This window comes from Prosopis cineraria, unplaced genomic scaffold (genome assembly GCF_029017545.1).
Source record: "Prosopis cineraria cultivar Desert tree isolate PC_DT_omini unplaced genomic scaffold, ASM2901754v1 PC12, whole genome shotgun sequence".
NCBI lineage: Eukaryota > Viridiplantae > Streptophyta > Magnoliopsida > Fabales > Fabaceae > Prosopis > Prosopis cineraria.
This window is the reverse complement of record NW_026555343.1, coordinates 37,917,438-37,938,861: the sequence shown is the minus strand read 5'-3', so window position 1 is coordinate 37,938,861 and position 21,424 is coordinate 37,917,438. Positions and strand designations below refer to the sequence as shown.

The following is a 21,424-nucleotide window of genomic DNA, read 5'->3' as shown; positions in this document are numbered from 1 at the left end:
CTTAAATATCCTTGACCTACAAGTGATACATAAATTTATAAGACTATTTATTTACAAATGAATTTTTATAAATTCACTGCTGATCTTTGTAAAATTTATAAATAACTATCCTTAAATTTACAAGTGACGATACATAAATTCGTAAAATCATTTATCCATTCACAATTAATTTTTTATTGATTCATGAATAACATTATTTAAATTCACAATTAATTTTTCATTTAGTCATTATGTTAATGATTATTTATTTTTTAATTACAAATAAAGACTATAATTCTTTCATGACATTTCAATATTTCAAGTTCTTCAATTTTTATTAATGCCTTTGCAACATCTATAATTGTCATTTTTCCTTCATATTTTTTGTCTTAAATTGTCATTCTTAGAAATTGTCAATTTACTTTTCTTTTGGACATTGGTCCTGATTCCTTTGGCATAAAGCAATTTTTAGTCCATTATGTTTGGAGATATTAATGATTTGGTCCCTCAATTTTAATTTTTATCATTTGAGTCTTTAATGTTTTTTTTTTCTGTTATCAAGTTAATTCTTTAAATTTTATAATACAAAATAGCTTTAAAAAAATTGATGTGAAAATTAAATTGCTAATGTGAGGACATACACATGGGTTAAATAAAACAAATTAGCCAAATATGTTGAGTCCCGATTACTTGTTTGTATTTATTTTATTATTTTATAATTCATAATTCAACATTATACATTTTTATGAGGGCATATGTAAAATAAATAACACATAAGTAATTAGGATTCTATATATTTGACTGATGTGATTTATTTAATTCATTTGTATATTCCCATTTCAGCAATCTAATTTTACATTGGTTTCCTTTGCGTTTATTTTTTCTTACAAAGCTTAAAGAATTAAATTGAGAACGAGAACACACGTTAAAAACTGAAATAATAAAAATTAAAATTGAGGGACCAAATTAATAGAACCTCAACAAGAAGGGACTAGAAGTTACTTTATCCTGATGGCAAAAATAAATTAAGAAATTTAAACTATAAAAATTCAATTCTAAATTCATAATTAACCCCCCCCAAAAAAAAAAACCTAAAGGAGCAAGAGCATGTACAAATGAAAAACCCAGAGAGATTATGGTTTCATTTCAAAACAGGCTCTCCCTCTATTAAAAAATATAAAACATCTTTTGAGATATTGAATGTTAAAATATAAAGCATTTTTCAGCTTTTACAGAGTAATTATTGCTTTTTTTTAAATATTTTTATTAAATAAATTACTTTATATTTATTTTAAGGTGAAATACCTTATTAAATATGAATAAATATAAAAAATAGAGTTAATTTAAAGATAAATAACATACTTTATTGAGATAAAATTTAATTTAAAATACCTTATATTTTTAAATAAAGATAGTAATGATTTTTTTCCTTCGAAACAGATCACGAACGATTCAAAGTAAAGAAATTAATTACTAATAAGTCCCTTAAACTTAAGTCATCACGAACGGTTGATAGTAATGATTTTTTTTTTTTTCTTGGAAAAAGATCACCGAAGATTCAAAGTAAAGAAATTAATTACCAACAAGTCCCTTAAACTTAAGTTATTACAAACAGTTCATCCTAAGAACTTGTAAACCATCACATGATGAAAAAAAAAAAAATTACAAGCCCTCTTTCAATATTATTATTTATGGGTCATTTTTTTTTAAAAAATGCACAACTTGTCCCACATGTTTCTTGTATAAGTTTTTTAGAAGGACCTAGCAGCAACAACTTAAATTCAAAGGGGTTATTAGTAATTAATTTTACTTATTTGGGTTCATTCCATGAATGTCCCCACTTTATAAAATCTTTAAAAAGTCTTTATATCAACTTTTTAAAAGATTCTTAGTTGTCATTTTTCAAATGAAACTTGCACACATACATATAATAAACACCATACTAAAGATTCAAGACCTATTCAATTTAATCATGATAGTGCTTAAATATAAATTAATTAGTAATACTGGGTATTAGATATTTACACTACAAAAGAATGACAATCAAGCTCACACAAATCATAAGTGGCCAAAAGAAAACTTTTACACAAATCATATCATTTATTAGTCTTACGTTTGCCTACCCCATAAAATGAGTCATTATATAAAATTAACAATTTAACACTAGTACAAAGTAGTTTTTAAGGTATTGTCTTCTCCAACAAATACGACCAGCATTAACCAGGTAGGCTTTATCACTCATTCAACAACTTCCAAGAGTAGATGAATATGTTAAAGAAAAAACTGACATGAAAAAATTGACGCCAAACTCAAGAAAATAAATAAATAAATAAATAATAATAATAATAATAATAATAAATATTGTCTCTTCACCGATATCTTCTATAGGCTGGAGTATACATGCAGCTTTCAGCAAATTTAACCAAATCTTTTGGTTGAGGAAGACGAGTGGCCAACCCTGAGCCCAAAAAAAAAAAAAAAGTCAATTCAATTCTAGCATCATCCAAACAACATAAGAAGCTAATTATCAAGGTATTTAAAAGAACAAATGCTTGAGAAAGCATATGAACTTGGCCAGAAAACTCAATTCATTTTATTCTACAGTTAGCAGGTCCTGTTAAGGTAAAAATCCTGGGGAAATGTTTTGAAACATCCTTATGTAAAAAGTCATGAGAGAATCTGATATCAAATGACTATATATTGTATCCAAAGCTTTGCTAAAATGGTAGGAAAAAAAGGTCTTACCAAGCTCATATGATTTGGCAGCTACATTGGCAGCAATGTGAGCTGAAATCTTTCTAATATCTTTGAACGGTGGGTATATGAGTCCCTTGTCAAAGTGCTCGTCTGTCACTTGCGAAGCCAAAGCCTCCGCTGTTTTGAGATATATGAGTAAAATCAATTCCATAGCATACAATAACAACAATAATTTTAAAGATTCAGGTCATGCTAACTTTCTTTGATAGTTTAAGCTTTTGAGATGAAATGGTTTTTGACATGGTATTAGAGCTTGCTTGGCCAAGTAATGAAGAGTTTAATACATATTTTGGAGAGAGTGAACGGGGAAAAATATGACGATAATGAACAAGGGCAATACATGAAACCAATTAACTTATATTCATATTGCACTTTTATAGTCCTATTCCTCCCAATTCTACTTGTTCTTAGCATGAAGTATTCGAGTCTCATGTACTTACAGGCAGCCAAAAGCAAGTCGTCGTGTACTCGAATGGTCCCAGACATTATCAAACCTAGACCAAATCCGGGAAAGATGTATGCATTATTGGCCTGAAGGGAAAAAAATAAAACCACCTGATCAGTCCTAATTCCAAATGCCAATGTTTAACACAATAATTCTCTGAAGCTGGGACCTGGCCAGGCACAAGTACTTTCTCCTCATATTCAATTGGGGCAAATGGGCTCCCACTAGCAAAAATGGCACGTCCCTGATATTAATGCATAAGAATGAGGGCTAGATGAAAATTGATGTAGTCAGTACTGATATATTATAACTACAGGAAAATAGTATATAAATGGCCATGGATAGCAAAGAAGCTCATATTATAACATACATATACTGGTTGCATATTCTTATTACCTCACTCCATTTATAAGCTTCTTCAGCAGTACATTCTGCCTGTGATGTTGGGTTGGAAAGAGCAAGAATAATAGGTCTCTGCAAGCATTGTTGCATGATACATTGCTCAGTTTTTGTAACCAAGAATGAAATTCCATATTAAGGTGGATGGATTGAGCGAATGTAGTACCTCGTTGATTTCAGCCATAGCCTCAATCACCTCTTGAGTAAAAGTTTTGCCTCGGCCCGATGTCCCAATCAACACTGTTGGCTTAATATTCTGGTAAAACAAGGTTGAAAATGAGAAATTTAAAATTTCTGTTGTCTTGTGCTTCGGTGCAAGTGTGCGTGTCTAGATATGAAAGGGAAAAAGATAGAGTTCATACTTTAACAACATCTACAAGATCCGTGATAGGTTCATGTTCATGAGCCCAGGGCTTCTTAAAATGTTGAATCGATTCTTTACGGGAGCTGACAATCAATCCCTGCAAAAGTAGTAGTAAAAGATCTAAAGATTAATCTGGTGGAAAACAAAAAAAACTATTTTATAGAGGTGAGAACTGAACTAGGTTATGTACAACCTTTGAGTCCACCAGCCAAATGTTTTTGCGCACTTCTTCCATTGGGGCCCCTGTCTGCTTCAACAGTTACAGTTTCTCAATAAATATAAGTTTATTCCCCGCAAAAAAGGCCAAAAAAGAAGCAAGAAGAGGCAAAAAAAAAAAAACATAAAAAGTCAAAGTAATCACTCTTATATGGCCAAAAAAATAATGACTCTTAAAGTAGATGGCAACCTGTTTTGAAGTTTCAAGTGCTATGAGTTCTGCTATTCCAGTGCCAGCCTACACCCGCCAATATAGTTTAGCCAGAAGGACATAATCACATGATAGTGGGAGTAATTTGTAGGTTCAAGATAAGGGACCAAGTCAAAGATTCAACTTGATTAGATAGTATGTATTGCATTTTCTTTGTTATGTAGTTAGTTCAGAAGATATGTTTCTACATTCCATTCTTTCTCTATGAATCATTTAAAAAAGAGAATAATTTTAGGTTGTATGGACTTGCCTCTCCAGCTCCAAGGAATAAGAATTTGTGATCAGATAACTTCCCCCCAATAAATTTCAGACCTGCAACAAGTCCAGCAAGGACTACCGATGCTGTTCCCTGGAATAAAGAAGATAGAATATCAGATATAGATCAACAGGCTTTGATTCAATGGTATTGGATTTGTCAATTGAATGATCTGGGCTCAAATCCCATCTCAGCCAAACTAAAGAAAAGTAAAGAATATTACAGATAGATAAGGGCTAAAGTATATCAACTCATAAGATGAAAATGTTTACCTGAATATCATCATTGAAAACAAGATGTGTTGATCTATATTTTTCAAGTAGATCAAAAGCATTATGGTTCGCAAAGTCTTCAAACTACAAATATGGCACGACAGATTCAGAACGGATTGAAAACGAAAAATTAGAGTTCTGTAGATTGTTGTCCCTCAAATCAAGAGATGATTATTCCTTTGCATTTGGCTCAATACCTGAACAAGGATTTTTTCCCCATAATTTTGCTTGACTGCTGTCATAAATTCATGGACAAGTTCAGCATATTCCTGGAATCAGAATAACTGAAAGTATTACAGAATAGTTCAATAATTTTAATGATAGAGATTAAGACCAATTAGGTATTTCAACACTAGCCAAAATAAGAAAACGGATCATGAACCTGCCCCGTTGCTCGTCTTTGCTTAAGCCCTATATATAATTCATCATTCAACAGTCCCTCATTGTTTGTACCAACATCAATGGTTATCGGTAAGCACTGAAACAATCAAATTATAAGATAATATTATAATTGTATGAAGAAATATAAATTATAAAGGAGTAAATGACACCATGCCCAATCCCCACTGGGCAGTTTCACCAGTATATACAACCAAATGAAATTATAAATTGTTAAATTGATTGAAGATTCAAATTTCAGTAACATCTTCAAATTCAACAAATAATTTATCATTGCAATTATGTATGGACATAATATACGAGTTAACAATGTGGATTGCTAACACTTACAGCAGAAGGGCGAACTCCTCCAAGTGCAGTATATAAAGAAAGTTTTCCTACAGGTATCCCCATCCCCTGAGAAACACAGCATAATTAACAACAAAGTAGAGATTACAGTATTAGATCTTACATTTCAAACTAAACTATCAAAAAGCTTGTCTCCATAACAATAATAGAAATACCTGACAGCCAAGATCCCCGAGACCAAGGATCCGCTCTCCATCAGTTACAACAATAACTTGAATGTCTTTCTCAGGCCAATTTTTTAGTACTTCAAGAACCCTCCCCCTTTAAAAAGGTAAAAAAAAAAAAAACTATTTTGACAAAAAATGATAGAGAAAATACTGAATGATATGGAAGAGGCGATTGGAATTAAACTTACTTCTCCTTTAAACTTATATAAAGACCCTGAGGACGCATGTAGATGCTCCCATATTTCTGGCAAGCTTCTCCAACAGTAGGAGTGTAGACAACCGGGAGTAACTCCTCAACATGACTAATAAGAAGTTTGTAAAACAGCCTTTCATTTGTCTCCTGCAAACCATCAAGTACAAGTCTGAAAGCATTATAATTCAATTTCAAAATTCACAAACCAAAGGGGACAATTTTGCTATAAACAAATTACAGATAAAATAGGGAAAATCTATGGAGCTGTTAAAAAATTGACTGTCTGTACAAAAATGAAAACACAAAAGGCAACGTGTAGCCTCAATAATTTAAAAATTCATTTCCTGCTAATCCAGCAAAAGATTTTTCTAATGAAGTAATTCAAATTGTTGAAAAATTTACTTACCCCCACTTAAATTACCCATCCAAACACTCAGAATGATTTCTGGTACACATTAGTAATGGCATCATAATGCAGTCTACAATTTTATGAAAACCAGTCTTTTGCAACAAGTAAAATAAAGACTAAATGTAAGGAGACCAAAGCTTCATTCTTTTTCTATTTTTATTTTTTTAAAATGTGAATATATCTATTTAGAAGACCACCTGGAGATTCATCATTGCCATGTATCTCTGCAAAGGAACTTGATACTGACGTATATGTTGGAGCATTTTCTTCACCTGACCAATAAAATGGAAACCACTTTTACCCAATGTTGTGTGAGGATATCACTCTTTGGCCAATAAAAGAAAGAACATTTTCCATCCCTTAATCCATCAAAAATAATAAGAAGAAAAAATGTTCAGAACATCTTTACATCAGAGCTAATCTGACCTGAGTTTCTTGTGAAACACTTGTTGGGGGAAGAAGACCTCGCAAGAAGTGGGCATCCCTTTCTTTATCGGTGAAGGCAAGCCCTTTGTTAAAGTGTGGATCACGCAACAAGGTATACCCACTAAAAACAAAGAAATAAAAACATGAGAATATGCGTAGAAAACAGAAGGCATTCCATTGTATATTATTGCCATCATTTGGATTTGAACTAAAAGCATAACATTCTATCAACATAACCATAGAATCAACCTAAAATATTCATCAGGATGCCTATCAAACAAATTAACCATTATTACAACAATGATCATAACTAATCCACACAAATTAAGAAAATTAGTCAAGTTAGTCTTTTGTAAAATATGTATGTTAATTTTCCTAAAACATCCCTCATTTTATTTACACAAAAAACTATTCCTAATGATTGCACACATTAATGCGTGTAATCAATAAGGGTAGTGTGGAAGAAAATTAATAAATGTAAGACAAAGGAGATTGAGGTCTTACATTTAAGACTAACAAGCTCTTAATATTTAGGACTAGAGGGAGTATAATCTTTCAAGGGAGCCATGTCCCAAAAGACAAGTTAGAGATATCAAGGTTCATATGAATCCTATATTAGAATCCCAAACTGTCAACGTGGGATTGAAATCCCATATTTTGCATTCAAATCATAACAATATAGCATAGAAATTGAATAGTCTTTAACTATAGAACCTTATTACTCTTACCTAGCAACAGAGACACTCCATGGAGTAACAAATTGATCTTCTGTGGCCTTATCCTCACCATAAACATCCCGAACACCTCCGGCTACGGTTGGATTATTGTCCACGTCAGCTATAGTCTCCATCACAGGGCTGTGTTTTCTGTCACCACTTGAACTACTGCTAGAAGCCACGCAAACCACTCTAAAAGGAATTAAACGTCTCCTCTGTAGAGCAGAGGAACTAGAACATCTAGCTAACCCTGTGTTGCTCTGTATACAAATTCAGAGTAATAAATCTCTATACCTAGATAAGCAAATCAAGCAATCCTAAGAAAATTAAAGAAATATTTGGATTTTATAAACTCTAAATAGAGAACCCATAAACATAATTTCGAATGATCGGGTCTACAATCCTATCATATCAAATTGTGAATGGAAACAACCAGACGAAGCCATTGTTACTGATTTACCGGAAGAACAAAGAAGAACAAAATTAGAAAGTAGTGCTCGAGTTTCTGAGGCAGAATAAGGAATTTGGTTAAAAATTTATGGATTTGAATTTACCAGTAAGCTGCATCTATTGGATGAGATCATGATGGCGAGAGAAATGTGAGAAAGAGAGAGTCTTGCGGTTGTTGTGTGAGTGTATTTCAGAGAGAGAGAAAGAGAGAGAGAGAGTCTTCAGGGAAGGTGCCCTTGCTTTTCTCTTCAATTCTCTTCTTCCCGACTCTCTATCTCCCCTTTCTCCCTCTTAGCCTGAATTTGTCACAGAAGATAAGGAAAAGAAAGGGAGGAGAGAAAACAGAAATTGAGACAATATATAACTCGGTCCCAACCCAAGACTCTGTCAACTGGAGACGAGTAGGTGACAGTTGTGATGCTACCAAGAGCGTTATATGTATTGAAGGTTTTACGTGACCTTGTAATTTTTTTTTTTTTTTAAGAAAAGGGAGAATCTCACCTAGGCCACCAAAACACAAAACAATTGGATTTAAAACCTAATATAATTTGAAAACGTACTAAAGGCATGAGGATTTTTTTGCACATTTTGTTGTGGATGAGAAAGTACACTTGTCCTTAACAATATTACAACACAATATTTATAAATTTTCAATATAATATTCATGAATACATAACATATTTAAAAGATATGGTTTAACTTAAAGTGAAATATACAAACAAATAAAGGATGAACAACACAATATCCATGAATACATAACATGATATTCATTAATTCTCAACATAGTGAATATATGTAAACTTATAACATTTGTATAATATAAAGTCTATAATGAATAACATATTTTTATTGAAACAATATACTTCAAGTTAATATTCACCAAATATGTTGTGTATTTATAAGTATTATGTTGAGAATTCATGAACAATGTGTTATACATATACAGTCATATTGTTAAAACAAAGGTAAATATATCTTTTCATGCACAACAAAATTCACAAGAAGGGCTTTTCGGCCCATAATGTGTTTTCAAATTTTGTTTGACACTAAATGCACATTTTTGTATTCTAGAGGCTTTAAGTGAGATTCTTTCAAAAAAAAAAAATGTATTGCTGGTGATGTCTCTATTTTTTTTTTTTGGGTGAAATTAAACTCGCATGTACTCTTGCATGGCACAATATTGTACGATGATTTAAATATTAAAATAAAAAAAAGATAACAAAATTCTATCAAAATATATAAATAATAATTAGGTCTTTCAAAATGTTATAATTTATTTGAAGTCTCTAGATACCTTTCTGATATTAATGATTGTAGGTTAAATTCCCTTTTCAGAATAAAAAAAATGAGATCATGTGAAAATTTATAATTTTTTATTTAATTTTTACAATTTATAAGATAAATAATTGTCATTTATATATTTCGTTGAGATTTTAGTATTTTTTTTTCTAAAATTAATCGGATTACTTGATTAATATTTTAAGTAAGGGTAAGGTTTATGTAATTATTTTTATATATTTAATATAATTTTATTCAATCAAATTAAGACATGTGAATTTTAATGTATTAGTAATATTAATAATAAGAATTTTTTATAGAATAAATAATATCTAAAAAATATACATCTTCCGTTAAAAAATGTAAGGCATTTTTAACCGAATCTTACTCCTCAATAAAAATAGTTACCTACTTTTAAACTAACCTTAACTTTTCATATTTATTCCTATTAAACATCTTATAATAACTATAAAGTCAATATCAATAGTTGCATTTTTGAAAAAAAAGGCAATGATTACACCTCAAAAAACTAAAAATGCCTTACATTTTTTAACATCCAACTCCTTAAAAAATGTCTTCTATTTTTAAACAGAGGGAGTACATGTCTTGATTTAATTAAAAACAAGTATTTTAAATATATAAAGTTAAATACTTCCTTCATTAAAAAATGTAAGGTATTTTTAACTGAATTTCACCTTCCAATAAAGTAGTTACTTACTTTTCAATTAACCCTATTTTTTCATATTTATCCTTATTAAACACCCTATAATAAATATAAAATCATTATTAATAGGGACACTTTTGAAAAAAAGAAAATAATTATACCTTGAAAGAGTAAAAATGCCTTATATTTTTTAACATTTAACTTCTCAAAAAATATCTTATATTTTTTAACGGAGGGAGTAAGTTTTTCCTTTTAAGTAAAAGATATCATTATACTTACTTCAATCCTTTTTATAGGTTGTCTTGAAAATTTGGTCTTTTTTTTTTTAGTCAGAAAATTCGGTCCTTATTAAAGTTAGCTGTTTCAGCGAGTTTTTCAATCCATACAGCTTCACTTTTCCACCGTACTCAAGAAAAATTAAGCCACTCCCATTCAATGGAATCCGCCTATAGCAAGATATCTGATTTTTATAATCTGAACATTTTGCAGCTTATTCTGCAAAAAGAATCCAATGTTCCAACGGTTCCACAAGTTTATGGGTTTTAACAATTTGTGAATATAATGATGAAATAATGGTTGGCGGTTGAGAAGGGAAGAAAAAACAAGATGTTTCCTTCACGAGTAATCATCTCCAATTTGAACAATGTTCATCAAACCAAATTGTTCAACCAAAACTTAATTGACTAAGAAATAGAGGAAGCCTAAGTGGGTAGTTACTATGATCTATAGAATACCATATTTCTAGTCACATGTATCTTTCTATTTATTAAAGACAATCATATTCAAAGGATAGTCGTTAGACAATAAATATGAGCACATTTTCTAAAGAATTTGAACATTAATTGATCATGTTATAAAGAATTAGTTTTTATCGCTAGACCCAATTTTAGAGGCATATAAAATACTATATTATTATATGTTATTAGAAGATTATATTTTAGTCCATCATAATGAAATATTAATTAGATTGTGTTTCTTTTCGTGTATTGCTTAGAGTTAAAAAAATGTCACATTGTTTAAAATTTATAAATAATAATCACTTGTTACCTGTGAGTTATATATATATATATATATATATATATGTATATATATATATGTATATATGTATATATATATATATGTATATATGTATGTATGTATAAAGGAAATTGAACTGTTGAATATCAATGAATTAAACATATGCCCTGCTTTGTGGGGGAAAATAAGGTTTTATATTAGGCCATTATATATATATATATATATATGAAGTTGAAATAAATGAATGTAAAAACTACTGATTTTGCTGCAAAAGATGCGACATGATACTCACTGATTTCTCTCATAATAAGCACAAATTCACACTGACTAAGATCTTACTTTCCTATTTTTTGGGTAGGCGATCAATAAGATTCTTGCTGTCACCTATACATGACAGATAAAATTTGCTGCATCAAACTTACTTATTATCTATGAAGAAGATTACATGAACATGGAACAAGTCACTTAATACAAAATTTCTTTCTAAACTTTGCTCTCTACTTATCTCTCCACTCTTCTGCTTTTTGGCCTTCCATTTTTTCCCCATTTATTCTTTGAATCTTGTTTTGACTGATATTCTTTGAAATTTTGATCAGAATGACTCTGATGTTGTTGATCTATCTGGTCTGGAAGTTAAGGAATTGAATGCCAAAAGCAAACATGAAAGCAAAGAAGACAGTGAAGCCGACCAAAACTGCAGCAACAGGTCCCATGAAGTTAGGATCATACCCAAAATAGCTTTGAATGAATTCTCTGATCGATTGACCATTTTCAATCCCAGGAACTTCAATCCTGTCTTCTAAATCACCATATTGTGACACAATCAATCCGTAAATTGTCCATGCCACTGGGCAAATCCAGCAATACCAAGACCACCATTTAGGAATTCTCTGAAATATATACATGTAATATCATATAATGTCAGTAAACATATACAAAACATGGTAAGAGTTACAATGTTTCCTATATATATATATATATAAGGAAATGGGAATGGTACTACTACTCACTGATCTTGGGATCATAAAACCAGAAAAGACATTGAAGAGTCCATAGAATGATGATGAGAAAATTGCTGCAAGTTGGGTGGTGGGGGTGATGGCTACAGACATCATCCCATAATACGTGAAGTACAAGAAGGAGAAGAAGCAGATGAAGTAGAACCAGAAGAACTTTGCTGCTGTCCATTCAAATGCAATCATAGAATATACTATGACAGAGTAATATGTACATTGAAGAAGTACATAAGGTATTTCAATCACCACCTGCAAATTCATGGAACAGTTGAACCATTCATTACAAGCATCAGATAATACTACTAATAGAAGGTCTATTTCATTTCTTTCTCATCTGTCTTCTCTTTGTTTTTCGGCTCTTCAAATCTGAATGCACTATATAAAGTTACTTTTTTGACTTTATATTGAACCTGTGCAATAGCATAGGGCAAGCCTGAATACATTCCAGCAGCCTTTTCTCGATAAAATACTGTTCTCTCAACACCGATTACTGGTTGAATAGTTGAGCAGTTGTTTACTCCAACAAATTGAACGGTAGAAAACATGGCTCCTATGACGACTCTGAGGTCAGTCCAGCTTTTCCTATACTTGCCAAGATGATAAGAAAGCAATTAGATAAGTGAAATCCTCCAAATCATCTTATTGAAGTTACTAATAATACTTTTACCTTCTTTTTCCAAACCCAAAAAATATTGTCCCCATGAGGAGGCCAGTTATCAAAGTGAAGAAGAATCTGACAAGATTATAATCTGGATTCCTCCAGTAACTCCACCATTTCTTCCACAAACAGTATTTGAATTGCCCCCATGTAGATTCTGCATACTGACTCTCAAAGTATAGATCGTTTGCCCCATCCGGTGGTATGCTTAACTCCTTCACAAGTTCCTTGTTTTGCCTACTCATAACCACATGTTAGCTCAAGACTTGTTTCTGTTGCTACATGTTCTAGCTGTTTGTAAACTTACCGGTACAAAGATGATGACTTGTAGTGTTCAGCAAAATCAATCCCAAGCCGAACTTCTGCTGCAATGGAGGTTACTTCTAGCATCCATGCGGCTGGATTGTACTTATCCCTGATTTTTGGGACACCTTCAATTGCCTGTGACAAAGGAAGGAACGTGGAATCAAATGTTTAGTATTTGTTGGATTAAAACAAAATATATATAAATCTGTTGAACTACCTCAAAGAATTCAATGATTTTTTGAGAATGACGGCCAAGTGGTCCTGAGTAGATCACTTGTCCTCCTCTCTTCATCAGCAAGAGCTGGTGCAAACAGAAGCAATTTAATACAAAGTACAAAAAAGGAGACACAAACAAATGGGGTCACAAATTATAATGAGTTTTTTAGTACCTCATCAAAGGCTTCAAAGATATCAATACTCGGTTGGTGAATTGTGCAAACAACTGTTCTTCCAGTGTCAACCGTATTTCTCACAGTTCTCATAACAATGGCAGCTGCTCTTGCATCTAAACCTGAAGTGGGCTCATCCATAAAAATGATTGAAGGATTAGCAACAAGCTCAACCGCAATTGTGAGTCTCTTCCTCTGCTCTGTTGACAATCCTGTAACTCCTGGAATCCCTACTATAGCATCCTTGAGATTATTCAGCTCCACCAAATCCATTACTTCATCCACAAATTTCTTAGAAGATGATAACATAGTCAAATTAGTATAACCTCGTTAAAATGATCATGTATTAAGAAACCAATCGAGAGATATCACATGCTTAATGCTTACCGTCTTTTCTTTCGTATTGACTTCTTTAGGTATGCGGAGGCAAGCAGAGAAAATCAAAGATTCATAAACAGTAATTTGAGGCGAGTGGATATCAGTTTGTTCACAGTAACCAGAAATTCTTGCAAAGGTTTCTTGCTTCTTTGGGAACCCAGAGATTCTAATGTCGCCTTCGATGTAGCCACCAGTCTTCCTTCCTGCTAAAACATCCATTAAGGTTGTCTTTCCTGCTCCACTGACTCCCATTAAAGCAGTCAGAACACCAGGTCTAAAAGCTCCAGTTACGTCCTTTAGTAGTTGTAGCCTATCATCTGTCACTCCTTGCTCCTTCATTTCCTGACAAAGTTAACTTCGTTAAATTTCCTTCATATGTATAATTTATGAAGCATCGTCACTTCATGAAAAGAATTGAACCGTTGGCTTTTGTCTTCTATCATTTTAAGCTATAATAAATATCTAATGATACAGCTAAATCCAAGAAATAATATAATCCTTACACTTGGCATGTCCACATAGTAATTAACACAATCAAAGGACATCGCAAGTGGTGTGAAAGGTAGAACCATTCCTCTGTTGGGGCCAACTTCAGTGGTTGACTCTAGTGCGGAGTTAGTAGTGGTTCTGCTACTCAATTGCTGCATTTGCACTTGTCTTCTGATCATATAGTCTCCACTTCACTTGCTTCCTCTTCAGATATCGTAGCTTGTTTTTTTCCAAGAGCTAGTGCAGCAAACAAGATAAGAGAAATCAATTACTTTCTTAGACTCGATGAGGCATTAAAATAACAAACAAAAAGAATTGGTCAAAATCTCAGATGCTTACGGTTTAGGCACATAAGTGAAAGGGTGAAGAAGACATGGTACGCAACTGCTAATCCCACAATAGCTGCTGCTGATATCCAATACCATTTTGCTTCCGTGTAAATACCACTGGCTTTTAAAATAGCTACACCCAATGGGGCAGAACCATCTGAAGACTGCACACAAGGACGGAAAGTTCAACTCAAAACTTGAAGCCAGGTATCCAAAATTTTTCTTTCGCTAATAGAAGCCAATTCTACTTGCGTACCCTTTTGTTCATCCACCTTGGGGCAGTCATCTCATTCAAAATAAGGCCAATGTAGGAATATGACATTGGTGAAATCCACATAGACCATGACCACCAACTTGGAATCTCATCTATTATCAATATGCATTAGTGTGAGTCTATCAGAACATTCATTAAACAGGCCACAAGTATCCCTTTAAATCCAAGTTCTAACAATTTTTGTTTCTCTCTCACCTTTAGGAACGATAAAACCAGCCAGTAGGAAAATTAGAAGGATCATGAGGGACCCCCCTGTGTTAGCAATAATCACCGACCTACAGAGTGCAGCAATTGACTTGTACAACCCAGATGCCATTATTTGAGTAAGAAATAGCAACAAAAGTTGCTTAAGGAACCTGAAAATGGATCAATTACCCCATTAAATATCAAGATGTATGTAATGCTATGTCAATATAAAACTTACTAAGACTTCCATGAACATGGGACATAACACAAACATTTGAAAGACACAAGATGATAGAAGCAAGCTACGAACAAATGGATAGGAATCACCTGCTAATTTCAGGTGAATACCCTACAGAGTAGTAGGTAATAGCCACCCAAATGATTGTCTCTAACACCATTCGAGGGAAAGCAAGAAGAAAATTGGGAAGAGTGTAAGTCCAAACAGGATGAAAAAGCATGTCTCGTTGCCTGTAAAACACAGGAAGCCTTTGCATGATAAGCCCAAGCTCTCCGAAGCCACTGAACATGTTGTTGAGCATGGAGAACATAATCGCCCCAACGTAGACTGCCCCGTCATTCTCGTTATTCTGGTGCATCGTCGTCCTGAAGAACACCGTCGCAGTTATAAAAGCAAGGACGACGGTCTGGCATGACTTGAATATGTACACGAAGGCGTTTCTTCTGATAAGCAGCCATTCCTTGTCCCAACATGCTTTGAGAAGTTGCATTTTCGGCACCGAATGCTTCTGAAAAACCAAAGCCGCTCTGTGCCCCTTGGACTTATCGAATGGCACTGAGAGATCTTTCTTCAGCTGAACCCCCACATGAAATTCCTTGAACCTATTCACAAATTCTGTAACTGGCATGTATCTGTATGGCTTGCTTCTGTCTGCCCAATACTGTTCCTGGTCTTTTCTTGAATTTACCTATAAAAGTGAATAATATCTGTCATATAATCATATCAGTACATGCACACACACATTTACACTATTACACTTGCTGTAAATGGAAAGCAACCCCGAAAACAGGAAGGAGCAAAATGAGAAAGTTTATGAGTATTTATCATTTATTATATATTAGTTATTAAATTCAACATGATAGACTTCCCATGTCATCAGTTTAGCCCACTCACATACACAAACACACACCTCTAGTAAGAAATCAGCGGTTCCCTTTCTTTCAGGGCAACGGAAGCCGCAATATTCGAAGAATTCAAGGATGTGATCACGTGGGCCCTGGTAAACGATCTGGCCCTCCGACACAAGGACAACATCGTCGAAGAGATCGAAGGTTTCAGGAGCAGGTTGGAGTAGGGACATGAAGATGGTTGCTTCTGTAAGGTGACAAATCTGCTGCAAGCATTTCACTATCTGGTACGTGGTCGAGCTATCCAGACCCGTCGATATCTCGTCCATGAACAGTGTCTTTGTGGGCCCCACTATCATCTCCCCTGTCGTCAGTCGCTTCCTTTGACCTCCGGAGATACCTCTTCGCATCTCATCACCCACAATAGTGTCTCTGCATATATCCAACCCCAATATCTGTTTCACGTGTAAACAAAGAATCAAAACATTGACTACAGATTAAATATATTTAATTACTAAACTGAACTTTGGGAGGAAATCTCTTACTTTGAGAGTGTAATCAGTCATGAGACTGCTTTCTGTTTCTGGGACAGCAGAAGCCTGAGAGAACTCATGAACATAATGAGATGGTTACAGAGTTTAGTGTTTTGGACTAGATAATTAATTAGGAAGTTTATTGAGTAAATTACTTTCATGAAGAGATCAACTTCTGCCTCCGGATATATTCCTGCTTCCTTTTCTCTTCTAGCAAGCTCAGCTAATAGATCTGTAACAATATCTTAATTGACTTAATACAAGAATCTAACTGAATTTTTAAGTTTTGTGAAAGAACATTGATGATATGAAATTACCATATCTAGTTCCAACCCCTTGGCATCTGGATGAGAAATCCAGAGTTTCTCTGACAGTCATTTCTGCAATATGCTCATCGTTTTGACTTATGTAGGCTGAGGTCTTTCTAGGAACGAACTCACTGAACTTGTAGCCGTTGTAAGTGATCTCTCCTTTTACCTTACGTTTCAAAGATGATAAAAATCTTGGTCATTACGGTGAAGACTTTAATTTCTCGAGAAATTGAAGCAACTAGGAAGAACAGTAAATCTACCTCTAAAGCATGTTCTAGTTTTTGAGCCAAAGCCAGCAAAAGGGTCGTCTTCCCTGAAGAAGGGGGACCCAACAGCAAAGTCATCCTGTTCAAGTGCCATAAAAGAATAATATCAAGTTGGGTGATACTTTGCTGAGAAAGAAACAAGAACAAGAAGAGAGGCGTGCCTGGATGGCTTGATAATGCCAGAGATGTCTTTAAGGATGGTGATTTTTCTTCTCTTGGCCATGTTAATGCCACATAAGCCAATGGCTGATTCGATGGTATTCAAGGCCACATTTGGGAGCGTTGGTAAAGCTCTCCTGCCTACGTAGGCATTTGCCTCCACTCTCAGTTTCTCAAACCTCACTTCCACTGTTGGAAGTCTGATCCCAACCCTGCAATTTTTTCAGTAAGTCACTTCAAATAATATTTGGAGGCAGCATATCAACCAAAAACAAAGAAAAAAAAAATAAATGATCATCTCCCATATTAAGTATTGTCATTCCCGTGACTTTAATTGATGTCAACGAGGATATATCTTAATTCAAAATTTCAAAACTTAAAGTAATAAGTCTTTATATTTTATCATAGATTATTTATTAAACTCAATTCCATTCTACTTCACACTAGACAATCATTATCCTTTCATGAAATGAAAATAAAGTGTTAAAAAAAAAAAAACCGATTAATCTCATATGTAGCAAGTCGCCAAGAAAATGGGCCTATTATCTTTCTTAGCCTTTGGTTCTCTCTTGGGCCAAGACTACCAATTACAAAGCACCTGTAATCTTACAATTTTATGCTGTTTCTCCCACATAGGACGATATTTAAAAATTAAAATCATTTTAAGAAATTCACCTCAAAAGAAGCGCTTCAAGTTTTAGTGGGTAACACAAAATTAAAAGTTAAAAAAAAACTATAACGGGACACAATTCAACGGAATTTTTAAACTAAATAAAAATGATTTAATGAATAATAAAAATATTTAAAAAAAACTTTAGAACCCTTATTTTATTTTTTATTTTTTAATAACAGAACCCTTATTTTCTTGTATAAAATTTCGGCACCGCATGGATCGTTTCATTAGAGAGGATTCGTGTCCAAAAGGGAAAAGCACCTTCGACCGTAAGATATAGCATCAGCACCATGGTCCATGGAACAGGAAAACAATCAGAAACCAAAGATACTTACATATAACAATAAGCTTTAAGCTCGTCATCATCGTAGCACTTTTTTTTTTTTTTTTTTCCTTTTGCCATGGAATTCTATGTCATCGATCCGGAACTCAAATTTAAGAACTCTGGTTAAGAGGGATTAATTCCCCATGGTGGTTCCTCATCGTTTAAAAAAAAAAAAACCAAGACTACCATTTCATATATGTGTATATATCTTAATTACGATCTGACAATTATTAAATATAGAAACATATTTTATCTTATAATTACATAAGATATTTTATAATCATAATAATGTGTCCATTAAATTATAAAATATTAATATTATAAATTAGGTAATAAAATATTTTATGATCATAATAATGTGTCCATTAAATTATAAAATATTAATATTATAAATTAGGTAATAAAATATTTTATTAACTTATGTATGATTACTAGTAAATTTGATTTTTTTGGTCAAACAAAAGATTTAGATGAATTATCTAAGGACTCATTGGCTAAGACATGTTTTTAGGTTCAAAAAACTAGTTACCTTTAATAGAGGTGGGAATAGGTCAGGCCTTGATAGAAGCCTACAGCCTAACCTACTTCAGGCCTAGTCTAACTTACTTACTAAATAGACTTAGATTAAACTTATGCTTTTAATTAAGCATATTTAATTAAATAGGCTAAGTCTATTTTTCAAGGTTTAGCCTGCGAGCCCAACAAACCGACATATATATATATATATATATATATTACATAATATATCACAATTACATTAGTTTCACCATTTGATTTTGAATCAATCTATTCTTTTTTTTTAATTTTTAGCTATATTTTTAATCATATTAGACTTGTATATTAATTTTAATATTGTTACTTTATTGTTATATCGTATTGTAGTTTATAACTCATTTCAATTATTATATATTGTAATTGATAAATTAAGTTATATATTATATATTATAATAGTCTTAAAGTATATTTGAGAGGTTTAAAACTAAAATACAAACATATTTAAAAAGCTTACTTTTTAGATAGCCTTTTAAATAAATTTTCAGGTTAGGTCAGGCTTTAGATAGGCTCAAGTCTAAACTGTGAAAAAAGCTTTATAAAAATTTTAAGTCAGGCTCAGACCTTTAATTTTTTATACAAGCTCAAGCCTATTTAGTTATTAGTTATAGGCAGGACATAAACTGATAACTTGTAAATTATAAGTTATAGGCAAGACATAAACTGATAACTTGTAAATTATAGGTTAAATATTTATGAATTGGACTAACCTTTATTAATTAAATCCCATTTTCTTATTACCAATCTGAGTATAGAGACTCTTTTTCCGGCTTTCAGCTGGTAATTTTGAAGTTTTCTGAGAAAACCACGTACGGCTCGAAAAGGTAAGTTTGTCTTATACTCACCGATCAATTCTGGCTCTGAACTTTCTCAAGAACTTGTCGTTATCTTCCTCGGCAACCTTGAAAATCCTGTCAATGATGTCTTGTCTCTCGTTCATATTCAGCTTTCGAACATCGACTTGCTTTGATCCACGAGGCTGGCCTTGTTCCATGAAATTCTGCAAAATGCTTGTTCTTAGCCGATCATAGGTTGGCAGCTTCTCTATCGCCGCCCATCTCAGAGCCTCCTCGTCTTCGTCGGAGTTAGAGGTCCGGCGAGAGCACTGGCCGCAGTTCACCACTTCTTCTGTTGTCCGACCCGACCTGCTTGTGCTCCTTCTCATGCTTCTCCTCGCAATAATATTCTCTTCCATTGTTTTTTCCTTTAATTTTCTGCAAAAGATTTCCAAATCAATATCAATATATATTATTACACAAAAATGGGATGAACTATTTATTGACATCATAGTTAATTGTTCTTTTTTTCCCAACCTCATGAAATTTTAAAGAAATTATGAATGTGAATCCAATAGATTTAGATTACAAACCCTATATGCTGTGTCTGTTTGGTTCTCCGGAAAACTCAGGAAAAAAAGAAAACTATTTCTGAATTACGATCACCGAAAAAAAAAAAATCTGCAGATAGAGAAAAGAAGGCAAGAAGCTTAATTATTAAAATTAAAATACACTTACCTGCAATATTGGGTTATATATATGTAAAAGAACAAAACGAAAATAAACTGGTGAAGAGATTGTGATCAGTGAAGGAGAAAAAGAAGAAGATGGGTTTTTGGAGTCTCTAATTAAGTTGTGTTCTTCCTCTCCTTTCTGATCTTACAAGATTCCTCATTAAGTCTTTTCTTAGAAGGAAAGAGCGTTTTTATATCGAAACCAGCTTGTGCGAGTGTTTGATAGTAAAACCGAAGAAAGTAAAAAACTGATGCTCACACTGACTACAAGGAGATACAGCTGGATTATATTATGAGTTCCAATCTTCTTTTTTATGGTCATAGATTTTGAATATATATAAAGATAAAAATGTTAATGACAAAAACTTTCTAATACAATTAAAAGCTCTGCTTCTAGAATATTTAAATTTAACCAATACGGTTGCAGTGGAATAGACTATGGCTATTTAAGTATAAAATTTCAAGTTCATGTTCGGGTGGTAAATGGAGAAAATGTTTTAATGAGAGCTATTCCCAGTGATACTGCATATCTTATAGTGAGAATTCAAACTTTATTTTGTCATGTTAAAAGAGATTAGTTTCACTCAACTTATGTCGGTAGAAAAATTTTATTTTACGCCTATTAATTACTATGACAATTGTAAAAAAAATGCTCTCTTATAATCATCACATTTTCTGTATCATTATTCTTCTTTAGAGAATTACGTATTAAATTTATCAACTAGCTTATTGGAAACTTTCCCTCGTTTGATTGTGATCTAGCTAGCTATCTTGTATGTATTTTTTGTTTTAATTAGCCATTAGCTAAAAAAAGAATCAATTTACTTGTTTTATCTTTAGCTATATGAAGAAATGTGGGTTATTTTTCTACATGTGTCTTTTATAGTACTTTTATTTGTAATTTAAAAACTTGCGATAATGTTTCAATGTTGTTCACTTCTTCGAGATGTGTTTTTTTGTTTTTTATTTTTGTTTTTTGCCTTTTTAGAGTTTTGAAAATTGAAATATAACACTATAT

General features: G+C 32.7%; 2 protein-coding genes across 4 annotated transcripts; both read right to left on the bottom strand.

The window, feature by feature from the left end:
- Positions 1-2,059: 2,059 nt before the first annotated feature.
- LOC129287954 (NADP-dependent malic enzyme-like) lies at positions 2,060-8,405 on the bottom strand. 3 transcript variants are annotated; one of them, XM_054924244.1, is made up of 20 exons: positions 8,112-8,402; positions 7,570-7,817; positions 6,842-6,962; positions 6,613-6,687; positions 6,002-6,153; positions 5,802-5,907; positions 5,629-5,694; positions 5,282-5,377; positions 5,097-5,168; positions 4,900-4,983; positions 4,622-4,720; positions 4,351-4,398; positions 4,138-4,191; positions 3,943-4,041; positions 3,747-3,836; positions 3,578-3,655; positions 3,351-3,425; positions 3,177-3,267; positions 2,725-2,853; positions 2,060-2,437 (listed from the first exon to the last, which is right to left on the bottom strand). In XM_054924244.1, the coding sequence occupies exons 1-20, from the start codon at positions 8,139-8,141 to the stop codon at positions 2,349-2,351; spliced, it is 1,902 nt and encodes a 633-aa protein (XP_054780219.1). In that variant the 5' UTR covers positions 8,142-8,402; the 3' UTR covers positions 2,060-2,348. The 3 variants fall into 3 exon arrangements, 2 of the variants coding, with proteins under 2 accessions (XP_054780219.1, XP_054780220.1); XM_054924245.1 differs by lacking the exon at positions 5,629-5,694 and having other exon boundaries at positions 8,112-8,403; XR_008587854.1 differs by lacking the exon at positions 2,060-2,437 and having other exon boundaries at positions 3,351-3,451; positions 8,112-8,405.
- Positions 8,406-11,211: 2,806 nt separating this feature from the next.
- On the bottom strand, positions 11,212-17,518 carry LOC129287953 (ABC transporter G family member 29-like). Its single transcript, XM_054924243.1, is given in 20 exon segments — positions 11,212-11,856; positions 11,977-12,231; positions 12,393-12,564; positions 12,650-12,877; positions 12,948-13,081; positions 13,164-13,247; positions 13,336-13,626; positions 13,723-14,055; positions 14,217-14,386; positions 14,389-14,439; positions 14,542-14,695; positions 14,788-14,897; positions 15,001-15,161; positions 15,319-15,917; positions 16,140-16,532; positions 16,623-16,676; positions 16,766-16,842; positions 16,928-17,087; positions 17,182-17,266; positions 17,349-17,518. Coding segments are annotated over 20 exon segments (3,846 nt in total). The 5' UTR covers positions 17,411-17,518; the 3' UTR covers positions 11,212-11,583.
- Between the last annotated feature and the right edge of the window lie 3,906 nt (positions 17,519-21,424).